The sequence below is a fragment of the Dendrobates tinctorius genome, unplaced genomic scaffold, assembly GCF_039654945.1.
Source record: "Dendrobates tinctorius isolate UK_male_01 unplaced genomic scaffold, ASM3965494v1 ptg000021l, whole genome shotgun sequence".
NCBI classification, from domain to species: domain Eukaryota; kingdom Metazoa; phylum Chordata; class Amphibia; order Anura; family Dendrobatidae; genus Dendrobates; species Dendrobates tinctorius.
The window spans coordinates 34,619,636-34,635,657 of NW_027361689.1; the positions used below are offsets into that span (position 1 = coordinate 34,619,636).

The window sequence follows — 16,022 nt, forward strand, 5'->3', positions numbered from 1 at the left end:
GCGTCCAGTGAGACACATGGAGTTCTCCCCTGGAACGCAAGCCTCACGCCCCCACATGCTGGCCAAAGAAGTCAATCAAGGTCAGCACCGAGCGGTAACCCACACCCGGGCGCGAGGCTGCAGCTCCAACGACACACAGTGCTCACAAGAGCATGCAACATGAAGAACAGACACAACAATGAGACAGACAAACACATAGGGAGGGGGTCACAACATGAAAAGGAGCCATAAGCTAATTAGGGTTAATGTGAAGCATGAACACCGGTACATGTCATAAAAGACATTAAAAATATAACAATGGCTACCTATCCCCAGGTCCAACCCAATGGTCCCCATGAGCTCAAACCTAGGGATCCACCATATTATTCCAAGGTCACAATATACAATAGAACTAGATAGAAAATCCATAAAGGGATTAATGTCCCAAACAATGTATAAGGTAAAACCTCACAGCCAAAAATGATAATATGATGATAAAACCCCCCTCACATCAGACTCCTACTATACAGAAAACAGAAGATAATGATAAGGAATATCTCAAAGAGACTACAGAGACATCGTGTAAACCTATCAATTACAACCATATGAATCAGTACAGGTACAACTTTATTCAGATTTTAGTTACATATAAGAGAAGGTTATTACAGCATAATCTATAATTGTGATATGCCATACTTCACTGTTATATATTGTGGGATGCTTCATATGTTTTTATTATGTTTTTAATTGTATTGCTGCATCAATAAAACATTGTTTTTGTAGTGGTTCAGTGTGCGCTATTTGCAGTGGTTCTTTTTCTTCTCTTCTCATGTTTATTATTACACTGTTGCTGCACCTAAACCTTCATTTATATATTTGTGATTGGTACAGTTGGTGCGCCCCATTTTTGTGTCACATAACAAGAGAACTTCCAAAATATTCCGAAATCTGATAAATGTGCGGAAATTCACCAGTCTTCTGTCTGGATGTAACACGAAGATCTGACTCAGCGCTAAATATCAGACAGATTTGCTTTTGTTGAGGATTCTATGTAGAATAACTGTCGGACACCAGGGGGCGCTGTAACCAGCACTATACATGTACAGATCGACATCGCTAGAGACTACAGAGGAGCAGATTGTGTTTGCAGACCCCTGGTCCAGTTACTCTGAGGCTGTGAAATGACAGCCCCCCGAACCTCCCCCTACCTGCCGCTGCTCCCAGATTTGTAGGCTCCGCACGTTTCCAAAGATGCATATCTAATGCTGGCAGGTGGAAGGAGGTTCGCATAGTATCAGTATTATGCAGGCACTGAATGGTAGTATTATGTGTGCTCTGTATGGTAGTATAATGTGTGCTCTGTATGGTAATATTATGTGAGTGCTGTATGGTAATATTATGTGGGCTCTGTATGGTAGTATAATGTGTGCTCTGTATGGTAGTATTATGGAGCTGGGTGCTGTATGTAGTATTATTTGAGCGCTTTATGCCAGTTTTATGTGGGCTCTGTATGGTTGTATTATGTGGGCTCTGTATGGTAGTATTATGTGGGCTCTGTATGGTAGTATGTGGGCTCTGTATGGTAATATTATGTGGGTGCTGTATGGTAGTATTATGTGGGCTCTGTATGGTAATATTATGTGGGTGCTGTATGGTAGTATTATGTGGGCTCTGTATGGTAGTATAATGTGTGCTCTGTATGGTAGTATTATGGAGCTGGGTGCTGTATGTAGTATTATTTGAGCGCTTTATGCTAGTTTTATGTGGGCTCTGTATGGTAGTATTATGTGGGCTCTGTATGGTAATATTATGTGGGTATTGTATGGTAGTATTATGTGGGTGCTGTATGGTAGTATTATGTGGGCTCTGTATGGTAATATTATGTGGGTGCTGTATGGTAGTATTATGTGGGTGCTGTATGGTAGTATTATGTGGGTGCTGTATGGTAGTATTATGTGGGCTCTGTATGGTTGTATCATGTGGGCTCTGTATGGTAGTATTATGTGGGTGCTGTATGGTAGTATTATGTGGGCTCTGTATGGTAATATTATGAGGGCTCTGTATGGTAATATTATGTGAGAGCTGTAAGGTAATATTATGAAGGCTCTATATAGTAGTGTTATCTGTGCTCTGTATGGTAGTATGGGGCTGGGTGCTGTATGTAGTATTATTTGTGCGCTTTATGCTAGTATTATGTGGGCTCTGTATGGTTGTATTATGTGGGCACTGTATGGTTGTATTATGTGGGCTCTGTATGTTAATATTATGGGGGCTCTGTATGGTAGTATTATGTTTTCTCTGTATGGTTTTATTATGTGGGCTCTGTATAGTAATATTATGTGTGCGCTGAATGGTAGTATTATGTGGGCTCTGTATGGTAATATTATGGGGGCTGTGTATAGTTGTATTATGTGGGCTCTGTATGGTTGTATCATGTGGGCGCTGTATGGTAATATTATGTGGGCTCTGTATGGTTTTATTATGTGGGCTCTGTATGCTAGTATTATGTGGGCTCTGTATGGTTGTATTATGTGGGCTCTGTATGTTTGTATTATGTGGGCTCTGTATGGTAATATTACGTGGGCTCTATTTGGTAGTATTATGCTAGCACTTTGTAGCAGTATTTGTTATGAACTGAACTTAACCCATTATATTGTGGACATTTATAAACAGTCCTACCTATAATTGCTCCAACACCACAGTGCTATACCATACTGTCTGTATAAGGCTATGTGCACACGGTGCGGATCCTCCTGCAGATTTTTCCGTGCGGATTTTACTAAATCCGCAGTTTAATGACCTGGATTTTTCCTGCGGATTTCTTCCTTTTTTTTTGCGGTTTTACTGCCGTTTTTATGCGGTTTTACACTGCGGTTTTCCACCTGTGGATTTGTAGAATGGAGCAGGTGGAAAACTGCAGCAAAACCGCACAAAAGAAGTGACATGCTGCTTTTTATTTCCGCACAAAAACCGGGCGGAGAAATCCGCAGCATGTGCACAGCGGTTTTTTTTACATAGGCTATAATGGTACTGTACATCACCTGCAGTACTGCAGCGGCGAATCCGCAGTAGGAACCGCACCGTGTGCACAGACCCTAATGTTTCCACTCCAGGACCTGTCTCCTATAAAACTTATATTTTAAGATTCATCAGTTTTTGACCCACATTCTTTTGCTGTTGTAGTTTATAAGCCTGTAGCTTCCAGCTCCACCATTTTTTGAAAGGGAGTGCAGCTTATCTTGGAGTTGGTGAAGCTGAGCGCATTTGAAAAATTCATCATAATTTAGAGCATAAAAGTCATTACTGCTGCAGCCAATCAGTGAGCTCAGCGGCTCGTGCTGTCTACCCAGGTAGCGCTCATGCAGTTGTAGGGGATGTATCTCAGTGGTAGAGCGCATGCTTTGCATGTATGAGGCCCTGGGTTCAATCCCCGGCATAAAGAACATTATAACATCTAAATTCAGAAATCTGAAAAAATGTGAGTAACATTCCCTGGTCATCTGTCTGGATGTAGCACAAGGATCAGACTCACTATTAAGTATCAGAACAACTAATTTTTAAGAATTATGTGTCAGACACTAGGGGCCGGTGTAATCAGAACATAGCGGATGAAAAATTATATACTTTCAAAGTATAAAAATGATTTTGTGATTTTTTTTCTCTAACACTCGAAAAAAAAAATTTTTTCACAATTCTCACAGGGATAAACATGCGATCCTGTGATTTCACTGATAATGCACAGTACTACTTATGTACTGCTGTGCACTAACCTGTCAGTGTTTAGCTGCAGCCTATTGGGGATCTGATAGAATAATGTATAGGGCAAGAACAGAGGTCAAAGTTAGGACTTTGGTTACCGTAAGAATCCAAGCGGGGGGGTGCTGACAGAGGGAGCGACCTTCAGCTGTCGAGCTCCTTAGATACCTCAATCACTATTGATAACAGCATCTGAGGAGTTAAAGTGCTGGGATCGGAGATAGGTCTGGTCCCAGCACACACAGAAGGAGATCACCTGTGTATAACCACTGACTCTTGCTGCAGATGGTCACAACTTTTGTGCCCGTGCCATCCCCCCAAAAATAAGATTTTTGAAAAAGAAGGATTCCCGGTGCACAACCTCAGCGTAAAATATGACCGTGCCATTATTAGCCTACAGGCTGCTTATATTAGTTGGATCTGGAGTTCTCTTTGCCTATTTATCATGAGATCTCAGTAAAAGATTCACTAAATCATAAAATTCTCTCTGCGTTCAGCCACCACTAGAGGGAGCTCCTAGCAAGTGATAACAGCTCCCACTGAACCCTGTGATAAATCAGTGAGCTCCCTCTAGTGGTGAGAGAATTGTGCAAAAGTGCTCAGAGAGGGGTTTCTGGGAATTAAAATTATTCCAAAAATCTCCAAATCAGAAATTTTTTTGTATGTTTTAAAATGTAGAAGGAAATCTGGATGAAGTGCCGCTGTGTTATGCAGATTAACACCCACCTGTCATGGTCGGAGATCTACCTATAAGATGCTACAGTCAGTAGGGATTGCAGCATTTTGGTGTTACAGAGTTGGGGTCCTCTTTCGTCCCACTGAACCCACAGCAGAGCAATTGTGGGGTGCTGAGCAGCTGTTAAGGAAGCTGCAGGTCTTATAAAGTCCACAAGAGGGCCTAAAATCTCTTCACACTGATTTGTAAAGACTTTTATCAATGGCAGCTGTTATAACCTGATATCATAAAACATCTGTTAGATTCACAGAACTCTTGCCTATAGTAGTATTTAAAAAATTAAAATGACAAAGGGAAAGTTAGGAGGTGTCAGGGTAATCAATATGATAAAATATAAAATGGAAAATTGTGGAGTGAATAAAAGATAATAACCCTGCGACCAAGAAGCCGGACTGAAGTAGTGACCACATAATTTTTCAATATTTTGGGCTTTTATGGAAAAGGTAAATCTTATTATCGATGAATTCTTTCGATTTTCTTATACTTAAAGGGATTGGTTCCCACTGTACATTGCTGTAGAGCGCCCCGATGGTGCCCGATACAAGAAGAAAGGTAACTTACCTACGGGATCAGGAGAGATGCCGCCTTTCAGCCGCCGCTGATTGTCTGCAGCCCATCAGGGGACATAAGCACCGCTACGAGACCATCAGGGGGCGCAGCGCTCAGAGATGTTCCCATCCGGGAGATGGGAATTAAAGTAGTTTTGCTTCGTCCCTAATGGTCCAGACTGTTGGAATATGATGTCATTTATGCTGCAGAATTATGAAAAAAGAAAAACGAATTGTGAGAAGATCTATGATGGTAGATTCAGAGTCAGATTCTCGTCACGGATCGTTCTCAGAATTGAGATCACACATCAGACGGTGTGTGCAGGGGATGTAGCTCAGTGGTAGAGCGCATGCTTTGCATGTATGAGGCCCCGGGTTCAATCCCTGGCATCTCCAGCTTTTGTGTCAAATAACAAGAAAACTTACAAAATATTCAAAAATCTGATAAATGTCTTCTGTCTGGATGTAACACGAAGACCGGACTCAGCACTAAATATCAGACAGATTTGCTTTTGTTGAGAATTCTATGTAGAATAACTGTCAGACACCAGGGGGCGCTGTAACCAGCACTATACATGTACAGACCGACATCGCTATAGACCACAGAGGAGCAGATTGTATTTGTAGACAGGGCTGCCACTAGGAATTTTGGGGCACCCTGGAGACTCCGGACAGGCTCCACCCCAGCGTCGCCTCCACCCTCGAACTGTCCACAGTCAAAAGATTGTTTAAGCCGCCGCCACGACAAGGTAGACTTTTGGCCAGTACCTACTCTACTCTAACCTATTAAACATTTGTGAAAATATCCAATACAATTTAGGTATATTTTTATTTATTTTTCAATTTTTAAAATGACCAATAATATCACATACAGGGGACAAATACCAGCGCACCATGACTAGACACCATATTACCACCACTTAGTGACCTATACTACCACATACAAGGAACAAATACCACCGCACCATGACCAGACCACATATTACCACCACAGTGACCGAATAATACCACATACAAGGAACAAATACCCTCGAAGAAGCCAACACGAAATGCGCGTTGGGGCTGCGTTCTTGTGGGTCCCTGACTGAGGCATAATGGGTAAGAGCAGAGTTTACACTATGTTTTGGATTGTGGCTCTATACTAATTTACAGTCATATGTTAAAGTTTTTAACTGATGGACTCAGTTATATTTCTGGTTTCAAATGAGGTTTATTGTACTAACAGAAAATGTGCAATCTGCATTTAAACAAAATTTGACTGGTGCAAAAGTATGGGCACCCTTATCATTTTCTTGATTTGAACACTCCTAACTACTTTTTACTGACTTCCTGAAGCACTAAGGCTGGTTTCACATTTGCGTTTTTTTGCGCTTGAAAAAACGCATACGTGCTCATGCGTTTTTTCCCCTATATTTAACATGGGTGCGCATACCTGCGCGCTGGCATGCGCACGTATGCGATTTTCATGCGCTGCGTTTTTTTGGGGTGTGCGTTTGTATTTCACAGACGCTACATGTTGCATTTTTTGGTCCTGGAAAAAAACGCATGCGCACGTATGCGCACGTTTTGCGCTAAAAATGGCCATTATAGCCTATGGATGCGCATACGTGCGCACTGGCATGCGCATGTATGCGTTTTTTTAGCGCTGCGTTTTTTTGGTGGTGACCACTTGTTGTACTAGTTATAAACTTCTAAAGTCAAAAAAAAAAGTCTATATAAAGGAGGTGCCTGCCAAAACTCTTGCCACTACTACACTGACAGATTGGAGAGCAGACAGTCACCAAGGAACACATTATCAGCGCAAGAATGTGAGTATATTACATTATATGCCTGTCCTTTTAAATTATGTATGTACTAATGATTTTTATTATTTTTACATGCAGTATGTCTTCAGAATCCGAATATTCCCCATCGCGGCAGGAATTGGCGCAAGCAGACAGTGAGGTGATTATTTTCGTGCATCTGGTAAGTATATCTGCTGCTACTCCAAATCTCTTACGTTTTTTTCAACTTTTTTAAGACATCATCCTCATCATCTTCTGCGGACGGGACTTCTGAGGGCGAAGAGCAGGAGCAGCGAAGCCAAGTCCCGGTGGTGATACGGAATGTATGTATCAAATGATTTGTAATGTTCTTTATTTTTTATCTTCTATTTTTACTCTTTTTTTATGTTTCTTTTTTTTGTAACTTTTTATTCAATTTAAATTTGATTATTCTAATGAATGTGTTTTGTCTAGGTTCCACAACGGGATGAAGACGTCTACCTGGATAATGAGCAGCTCATCAGCCTGGTCCAGGAGCGTGCGCCGTTGTGGGACAGCCGTGACCGGCTGTACAAGGACAATGTGGTGACCCGGCGGCTATGGAATGAGGTGGCCGCAGCGTTGATGGATGGCTGGGACAGCGCCACAGCATCCTCCAAAAAGGCGTTTAGTGAGTATTTCCCTGCTCTGTATTGTGCCGCAGTGACTGTTGTCCTTGACGGCACTGTTGGGTTTCGTGCTAGGTATATTCTAGCAGGAAACCCAACAGTGTCATCGGGCTCTACAGTGACTGCTTTGAGTATTGTATTGCTATATTGTGCCGCAGTGACTGTTGTCCTTGACGGCACTGTTGGGTTTCGTGCTAGGTATATTCTAGCAGGAAACCCAACAGTGTCATCGGGCTCTACAGTGACTGCTTTGAGTATTGTATTGCTATATTGTGCCGCAGTGACTGTTGTCCTTGACGGCACTGTTGGGTTTCGTGCTAGGTATATTCTAGCAGGAAACCCAACAGTGTCATCGGGCTCTACAGTGACTGCTTTGAGTATTGTATTGCTATATTGTGCCGCAGTGACTGTTGTCCTAGACGGCACTGTTGGGTTTCGTGCTAGGTATATTCTAGCAGGAAACCCAACAGTGTCATCGGGCTCTACAGTGACTGCTTTGAGTATTGTATTGCTATATTGTGCCGCAGTGACTGTTGTCCTTGACGGCACTGTTGGGTTTCGTGCTAGGTATATTCTAGCAGGAAACCCAACAGTGTCATCGGGCTCTACAGTGACTGCTTTGAGTATTGTATTGCTATATTGTGCCGCAGTGACTGTTGTCCTTGACGGCACTGTTGGGTTTCGTGCTAGGTATATTCTAGCAGGAAACCCAACAGTGTCATCGGGCTCTACAGTGACTGCTTTGAGTATTGTATTGCTATATTGTGCCGCAGTGACTGTTGTCCTTGACGGCACTGTTTTTTTTTTCCCAACAGTGGACAAAGTCCGAACACGTTGGCGTTCGATCAAGGACCGCTTCAACAGTGATGTTCGTGCTGAGGGCCAGGTTCGCAGTGGATCTGCGTCAAGGACCAGAACTAGATACCGTCACTATCACACAGTTCCTAAGACCGGTCCTTGCCACGAGATCGTAAGTATTATAAATTTTGGGTTTTTATTTTTATTAATCTGTGTTTTTCTAATCCACAGCTGATGCTTCTTGTAAAGGCATGGTAGTAATGATTTTCCTTTCTTCCACAGCACCTGGAGCAGCACCCTGCAACCTGGCCCTGGAGCGGTCCTTCCTCGGACGTCCTCTGACCCGTCCCAGCCATCCGACAGCCAGGAAGCACCTTGCAGGTCAGCCACACACACAGCTGGTGACCAGGAAGCTGGGCCATCAGGTGTTCCCCTGTCCCAGGTCTCTGCCACTGGTTATGCGGGCACTACCCGCCAGCGGCAGAGGGCCTTGGACAGGAATGTCTTGCCCAAGTTTATGCATTTGAGCGAGGCCTTTAATTCCAGCCTCAAGTCGCTGTCCTACAGAGTTGAAAGCGGTTTTGCACTCATGGAACGTGGTTTTAACCACTTTGAACACCGCTTCAATTCTGTAGAACAGCGCCTTGACCGTCTGGAGGTCGACCTCAACAGACCAGCACACCATTTTTTTAGTAAGATTGAAAAGGGCATGGCGGAACACCTTAGTCCTGAGCAACAGCTGAATGTGCTGCAGGCCTGCAACAATGCTTTCTTGCAGGCTATGCAGCATAATCGGTACGGTCAGCAGTCAGTGGTGTCATTTCCACCTGTGCCACCATTGACTCGCTTCACTTCACTACCGACTTGTGCTGCATACCACTGCACGGACACCTCTATTCAAAGCCAGGACACCCACCGTTACACCACCACAAGTCTGAGTGCAGCTGGTCACTTCACCGACACCACCATGGCAAGCGCTGCTCCTGTCTGGAGCACCACCGCCACTCCCATGCATGCGTGGAGCTCAGCCACCACTAGGCAAACATGGAACAGCCCTGCCACTACAACAACATGTAGTAGCCCTGCCACCACCATTCCGCAAACCTGGACCATCACTGCCGCCACCAGTCCTCCTGCAAGGACGAGCACTGCCAACCAAGAGCAGCAGCAGCAGCCACCTCAGCAGCAGCCACCTCAGCAGCAGCCACCTCAGCAGCAGCCACCTCAGCAGCAGCAGCAGCCACCCCAGCAGACGGGGGACCTACACTCAATATTTGCCCCAAGTTCAAGGCGAAATCCATCAAGGCGGGCATTGGGCCAAAGTCGGTCCAGGCACACAAGCCTACGGCGACATGCCATTACAACAAATGTACCTGAACAGATTTCCTCTCCTCCAAGTGTTCCTAGTTTAATTCCCTTAACTGGACTACCTTCCCCCACAAGTTTTGTTGCCCCTTCCCCTCAAACACCGTCTTCAACTGCAAGTGTTGCATATTCCCTGCACACCCCCAAATTGAAACCATCTGCCCCCAAACGCCGGAAAAAATAATTTTTTGGTTTATTTTTGTGATTAAAAATAAATTTACATTTGTGGTTCACCATTACAAAGTTTCATTAATGTTGTTTGCGCCGCTCACACACACTGATGGGTAAATACATGTTAAAAACCAACCCAAGGCCTAGTATAGTCATATGTGAAATAACACGGACTAGTATAGTCATACCAAGGCCTAGTGTAATAACTCGAGTTTTACCAACTTGGATCTGGTTTCATGAAAAACAAAAAGTTGAAACTTGTCTAAAAAATAAGTTTCTTTCTTAAAAAGTTTCACCAGTTTGTTTTTTGTGAAACAAGATGCTAGTTGGTAAAAATCGAGTTATTACAGTAGGCCTTGGTATGACTATACTAGGCCGTGGTATTTCACATGACTATACTAGTAGGCCCAAGGCCTACTATACTCATATTTGAAATACCACGGCCTAGTATAGTCACTCCAAGGCCTAGAGTAATAACTCTAGTTTTACCAACATGAATCTGGTTTCATGAAAAACAAACTGTTGAAACTTGTCAAGTTTCACCAGTTTGTTTTTCGTGAAACAAGATCCTAGTTGGTAAAAATCGAGTTATTACAGTAGGCCTTGGTATGACTATACTAGGCCGTGGTATTTCACATATGACTATACTAGTAGGCCCAAGGCCTACTATACTCATATTTTAAATACCACGGCCTAGTATAGTCATTCCAAGGCATAGTGTAATAACTCTAGAAACTTGTCTATTTATACACTACCACAATTTTAAATAAAAGTTGGAATTGAGCTGATTACATTCATCCACTCAATGCTGACTTGTATTCCCCATTGACTTTCATTGGGTGGGGTTGGGTTTTGAGGGTTGGGTTTTGAAAAAATCACATACTTTTTTTTCAACTAGTTTGACAATTTTCTCTTGAAAAAAATTGGTTTCCTGATTCATGGCCTGCAGCTTTGCTCGTTCCAATATATTTCACGCAGACTAGCAATGCTGCATTTTAACTCATATGTGTATTTACCTGCCCAGGTGTGTGAACATCATAAAATTCAGTTATACATGGGAAGTTTTTTATTAAATTGGAGTTTAAAAAATATAGTGCACTCAGTAATGGTATCAAATAAGGTTTTTTATTACCATAAACAAACAAAAACATTACACCATTTCATCTTGCCAGTGCACCCGTCCTACATCAGAAATAAAGTAGGCCGCAAATTGGTCCCTCATTTGGCCAACTTCAACGGATGACCTGAGAGTGTGCTGAGTGAATTCAGGCAATGGGTTAGGAGCATCATCGTCCAGTTCAAAGGTCGGGTGCTCTTTAGCCATCACAAAGTTATGTAGAACCACACAGGCCTTCACCACCTTATCGACTGTTTCAAGTTTAAGATTAATGGCCGTGCCCAGAATTCGCCATCTGGAGACAAGAATCCCAAAAGCACACTCGACAGTTCTTCTGGCCCTGGTCAGCCTGTAATTAAATATTTTTTTGGTGTGGTCCAAGTCCCGGCTGGAGTAGGGTTTCAGTAAGTTTCCGCACATTTGAAAAGCCTCATCGCCAACCATTACAAAGGGCAGTGGCGGAGCTTCGGTGTGAGGAAGAGGCCGTGGCATAGGGAAATTAAATTGGTTGCCATACAACCTCCGGCCCATGTCTGAGTTTTTAAAAGCCTGTGAGTCATTACCACGGCCAAATGCTCCAATGTCCACTGCTACAAACATACATCCGGCATCCGCAATGGCCATGAGTACTATTGAAAAGTACTTTTTGTAATTATAGTACTCAGATCCAGTTCTTTTGGGTTTGATGATCCGTATGTGTTTACCATCAACAGCTCCCAAACAGTTGGGAAAATTGCATACTGTCCAGAATTTGTCAGCAATTTCCATCCACTTTTCAGCGGTGGGCAGGGGCAGAAATTCTGGACAAAGAACATTCCAGAGAGCCCGGCAGGTGTCAGCAACAATTCCTGACAAGGTAGAGATTCCAATACGGTACTGGAAGTGTAGTGAAGATAGGGTTTCTCCAGTCGCCAGGAATCTGTGAACAGACAAAGAAGTAAAATTAATATTTATGTATATTATTTTAAAAAACTATAAAATAAAATATTAGTACATTCACGAAAACTAATTACCCAAGGTTTTGAATACTAAATTTAAAAAAAAAACATCAGACCGCACCCCTTGGTTTAATATTACATACCGTAATGTCACCAGTAGCCGTTCCTCAGGAGGAATCGCACGATGGAGCTGTGTGTCCTGTCTCCGGATAGATTGTTGGACACGAGCAAGCAAATCCCTGAAACTTTCTTGGGACATCCGGATATAATCTATAAATTTCTCCGGGTTTGCCTGGAGCTCGCTGTAGAGGGTGTGGTATGCCCCACGGCTCTCCCGGAGTTCAACAATCGGATGTATCCACATACGCCGCCGCTGCCGTCTTCGCTCCCTCTCTCTCTTCCTTTGTTCATGGCAGGCAACTGCATACGCCTGAGCCATCGCGATGTCCAAATCCAAGTTGAAGTGAAAACTCTTCCAGCGCAGATCCATGGTCACGAGAAGAATCAAGCAAATGTGAAGAATACTGTAGACAGGGTCTATATATTAACATACCACACCCACAATGAAGTCCCATTGGTCTTGTGTGTTGTTGAATGTTTTTTTTTTCTTTTTTGGGGGGTTTTTCCAAAATCTGTAAAAAAACGCAAAGGCACAAAAAACGCATACAAACGCACAAAAACGCTGCGGTTTTTTCCTGCATGCGCATAAAAATGCTTGAAAAAAACGCAGCATTTGTATGCATTTGTATGCGTTTTTTCAATGCGTTTTTTTGCGGGAAAAACGCGCTGCAAAAAAAAGCAAGTGTGAAACAGGCCTAAATTAGTTTTGTAACCTCATTGAGCTTTGAACTTCATAGCCAGGTGTATCAAATCATGAGAAAAGATATTTAAGGTGGCCACTTGCAAGTAGTTCTCCTATTTGATTCTCCTATGAAGAGTGGCATCATGGGCTCCTCAAAACAACTCTCAAATGATCTGAAAACAAAGATTATTCAACATAGCTTTTCATGGGAAGGATACAAAAAGTTGTCTCAGAGATTTAACCTGTCAGTTTCCACTGTGAGGAACATAGTAAGGAAATGGAAGAACACAGGTACAGTTCTTGTTAAGCCCAGAAGTGGCAGGCCAAGAAAAATATCAGAAAGGCAGAGAAGAAGAATGGTGAGAACAGTCAAGGACAATCCACAGACCACCTCCAAAGACCTGCAGCATCATCTTGCTGCAGATGGTGTCACTGTGCATCGGTCAACAATACAGCGCACTTTGCACAAGGAGAAGCTGTATGGGACAGTGATGTGAAAGAAGCCGTTTCTGCAAGCACACCACAAACAGAGTCACCTGAGGTATGCAAAAGCACATTGGGACAAGCCAGTTACATTTTGGAAGAAGGTCCTGTGGACTGATGAAGTAAAGATTGAGTTGTTTGGTCATACAAAAAGGCATTATGCATGGAGGCTAAAAAACACAGCATTCCAAGAAAAACACTTGCTACCCACAGTAAAATTTGGTGGAGGTTCCATCATGCTTTGGGGCTGTGTGGCCAATGCCGGAACCGGACAATAATGTGCAAGAATCAGTGACGAAGTTGAAGTTACGCAGGGGATGGATATTTCAGCAAGACAATGATCCAAAACACCGCTCCAAATCTACTCAGGCATTCATGCAGAGGAACAATTACAGTGTTCTGGAATGGCCATCCCAGTCCCCAGACCTGAATATCATTGAACATCTGTGGGATGATTTGAAGCGGGCTGTACATGCTCGGCAACCATCAAACTTAACTGAACTAGAATTGTTTTGTAAACAGGAATGGTCACAAATACCTTCATCCAGGATCCAGGAACTCATTAATAGCTACAGAAAGCAACTAGAGGCTGTTATTTTTGCAAAAGGAGGATCTACAAAATATTAATGTAACTTTTATGTTGAGGTGCCCATACTTTTGCACCGGTCAAATTTTGTTTAAATGCAGATTGCACATTTTCTGTTAGTACAATAAACCTCATTTGAATCCAGAAATATAACTGAGTCCATCAGTTATTAGATATATGAAACTGAAATAGCTATTGCAAAAACCAAAATTGTTCTAAAGAAATAAGGTTAACATTAATAGGGGTGCCCAAACTTTAACATATGACTGTATATGCGGGTTGTCTCTCATGGATACATTAGAGGGTATTTGAACCCTCAATAATGACTTTTTATTATCTGTGACCCAGCCATTGAGCAATAAAAGCACCTTAAAGCATATTTTGGGCTCCAACTCTGTGTATTAGTTGTTTCTATGTCTATAGAAATACATTGTATACAGCAGTGTATGTCTTTGTGCTTGCATTCTGAATGTGTGACCACCGCCTCACTTTACATAAAATTCTCATAGAGAATCTGATAACTTTAATAACAGTTGACTCCAGTCTTTGCGTTAGGCTGTGTTCACACGTTTGTGGTTTTTTTCTCGGATTTCTCAAAATATCCGCTCGAAGAACGCCTAAAAGAAGCTTCCCATTCATTTTAATGCATTTTGCACTTTTTGTGCATATTGATGCGGTCTTTTCTGCTCATTAATTTGAACTTGGGGGCCGCATTCCTTGAAGGACAAAGTTACATTTTTAGTGATACCGTTTTTTATTCTATACACCTTTTGAACATTTTTGCTGTGTTTTTTTAAAAAATGTTTAGAGCTTGGATGTGGCGATAACTACAATATGAGTGCACATTTGTTATGTCCCCTTATTGTAGTTATGTCCCCATACAGGTCCCCATATTGTAGATATGTCCCCATACAGGTCCCCAGATTGTAGTCATGTCTCTATATCCAGGTCCTCATATTGTAGTCATGTCCCCATATTGTTGTCATGTCCCCATCCAGGTCCCCATATTGTAGTCATGTCTCCATATCCAGGTTCTCATATTGATCAAGGGAGGGTGAACCAAAGAAATACAATCATAAGGTCCATAGGTACTGAAAAAATAAAATAACCTTATTGATCAAATTTCACAGACAAAGGTGGACAGGATAACAGGTGGGCAGATAAACAACCATGCACTGTGGAGGGCAGGTGCGACCAGCAATGTAATACAGTTAGAGGTCAAAAACATAGACCACGTTGGTATCAAATCCACTGTGGATCACGTAAAATAGTACATACTCTACATAGCCAAAAATTAGAAAGATAATTGAGTTAGATATCAATAAAGCACACAGGATAAGTGTGTATTCAACATATTTATACAGCTGACCAAAAATATAGAGTGTACTGGCCAATGTTACCTATTAATAGTACCTGGCAGAGAGTAGCAGTGGAAATAGCTGGTCAGTCTTTACACCCCGACGCACGTTTCGGATAAAAGACCTTCCTCAGGGAGCATGGAAGTGTCACCGATATGTGGGTTTAAAAAGGCAGAGGCCCGGAAGTCAATTAAGGCTGGAAGCCAGCAATTGTTGACGCGTCGTCACCCAGCAGCCAAACCAGAAACACATGAGGCCCCACGTGATCTGGCACCGGGTGCATCGCAGGCACAGAAGCAGATAGAGGATGGCGGCAGAAAGGAGGTGCACGCGCACTAGCATGCAACAGATGGAGGACCATATAAAGTACTGGCAAAACCGGGGTACATACAAATAAAAAAGAATATACATATCAGCAGCAAACTAGTGCATAAATATATATAAGGGCTGTCAATCAGCCATCAGAATTCACAATACCACAAAAAGTTAATATAATAAAACAAAATGATATAAATGCAAAAATTAATAAAGCACAAGGCTGCCAATCAGCCATCAGATGTTTAGATCCAAATATGATAGAAATTTATATAGGAAGCAACAATACATAATATCAAATACAATTACAGACGGGAGAGATACTGCTAAATCACCATATACAGTTAATATTTGGTTAGATAAATCCTAATTAAAATGTACAATGCAATGGATCAACCACGAAGGAAAAAGACAAAAATATTATAGCAGCTATTACTGGTTATATTGAATATATAGACTCCATACTTGTATATAACATATAAGCACTTGCAGATTATATCAGGATGGATATTGTATATAGAATATAAGGAAAGGACACAAAAATGCCTCGATACACAATAAATATTCTATATTCAAGCATTAACCGAAAATCAGTGTATACAGTGCAGTCAGTCAACCCCCAAACATGTTACAGTATAT

The 16,022-nt window shown here is 42.3% G+C and overlaps 1 protein-coding gene and 1 non-coding gene across 2 annotated transcripts in view; both read left to right on the plus strand.

Moving 5' to 3' along the window:
• Nucleotides 1-467: 467 nt before the first annotated feature.
• Nucleotides 468-16,022, plus strand: part of LOC141083753 (uncharacterized) — a 98,316-nt gene continuing 82,761 nt past the window's right edge. The window contains exon 1 of the mRNA XM_073568120.1: nt 468-598. Within this exon, the coding sequence (XP_073424221.1) occupies nt 468-598 (131 nt within the window). The remainder of the gene's footprint in view (nt 599-16,022) is intronic.
• TRNAA-UGC (transfer RNA alanine (anticodon UGC)) lies at nt 5,344-5,415 on the plus strand. Its single transcript has one exon. It is a non-coding gene; the product is annotated as a tRNA-Ala (tRNA).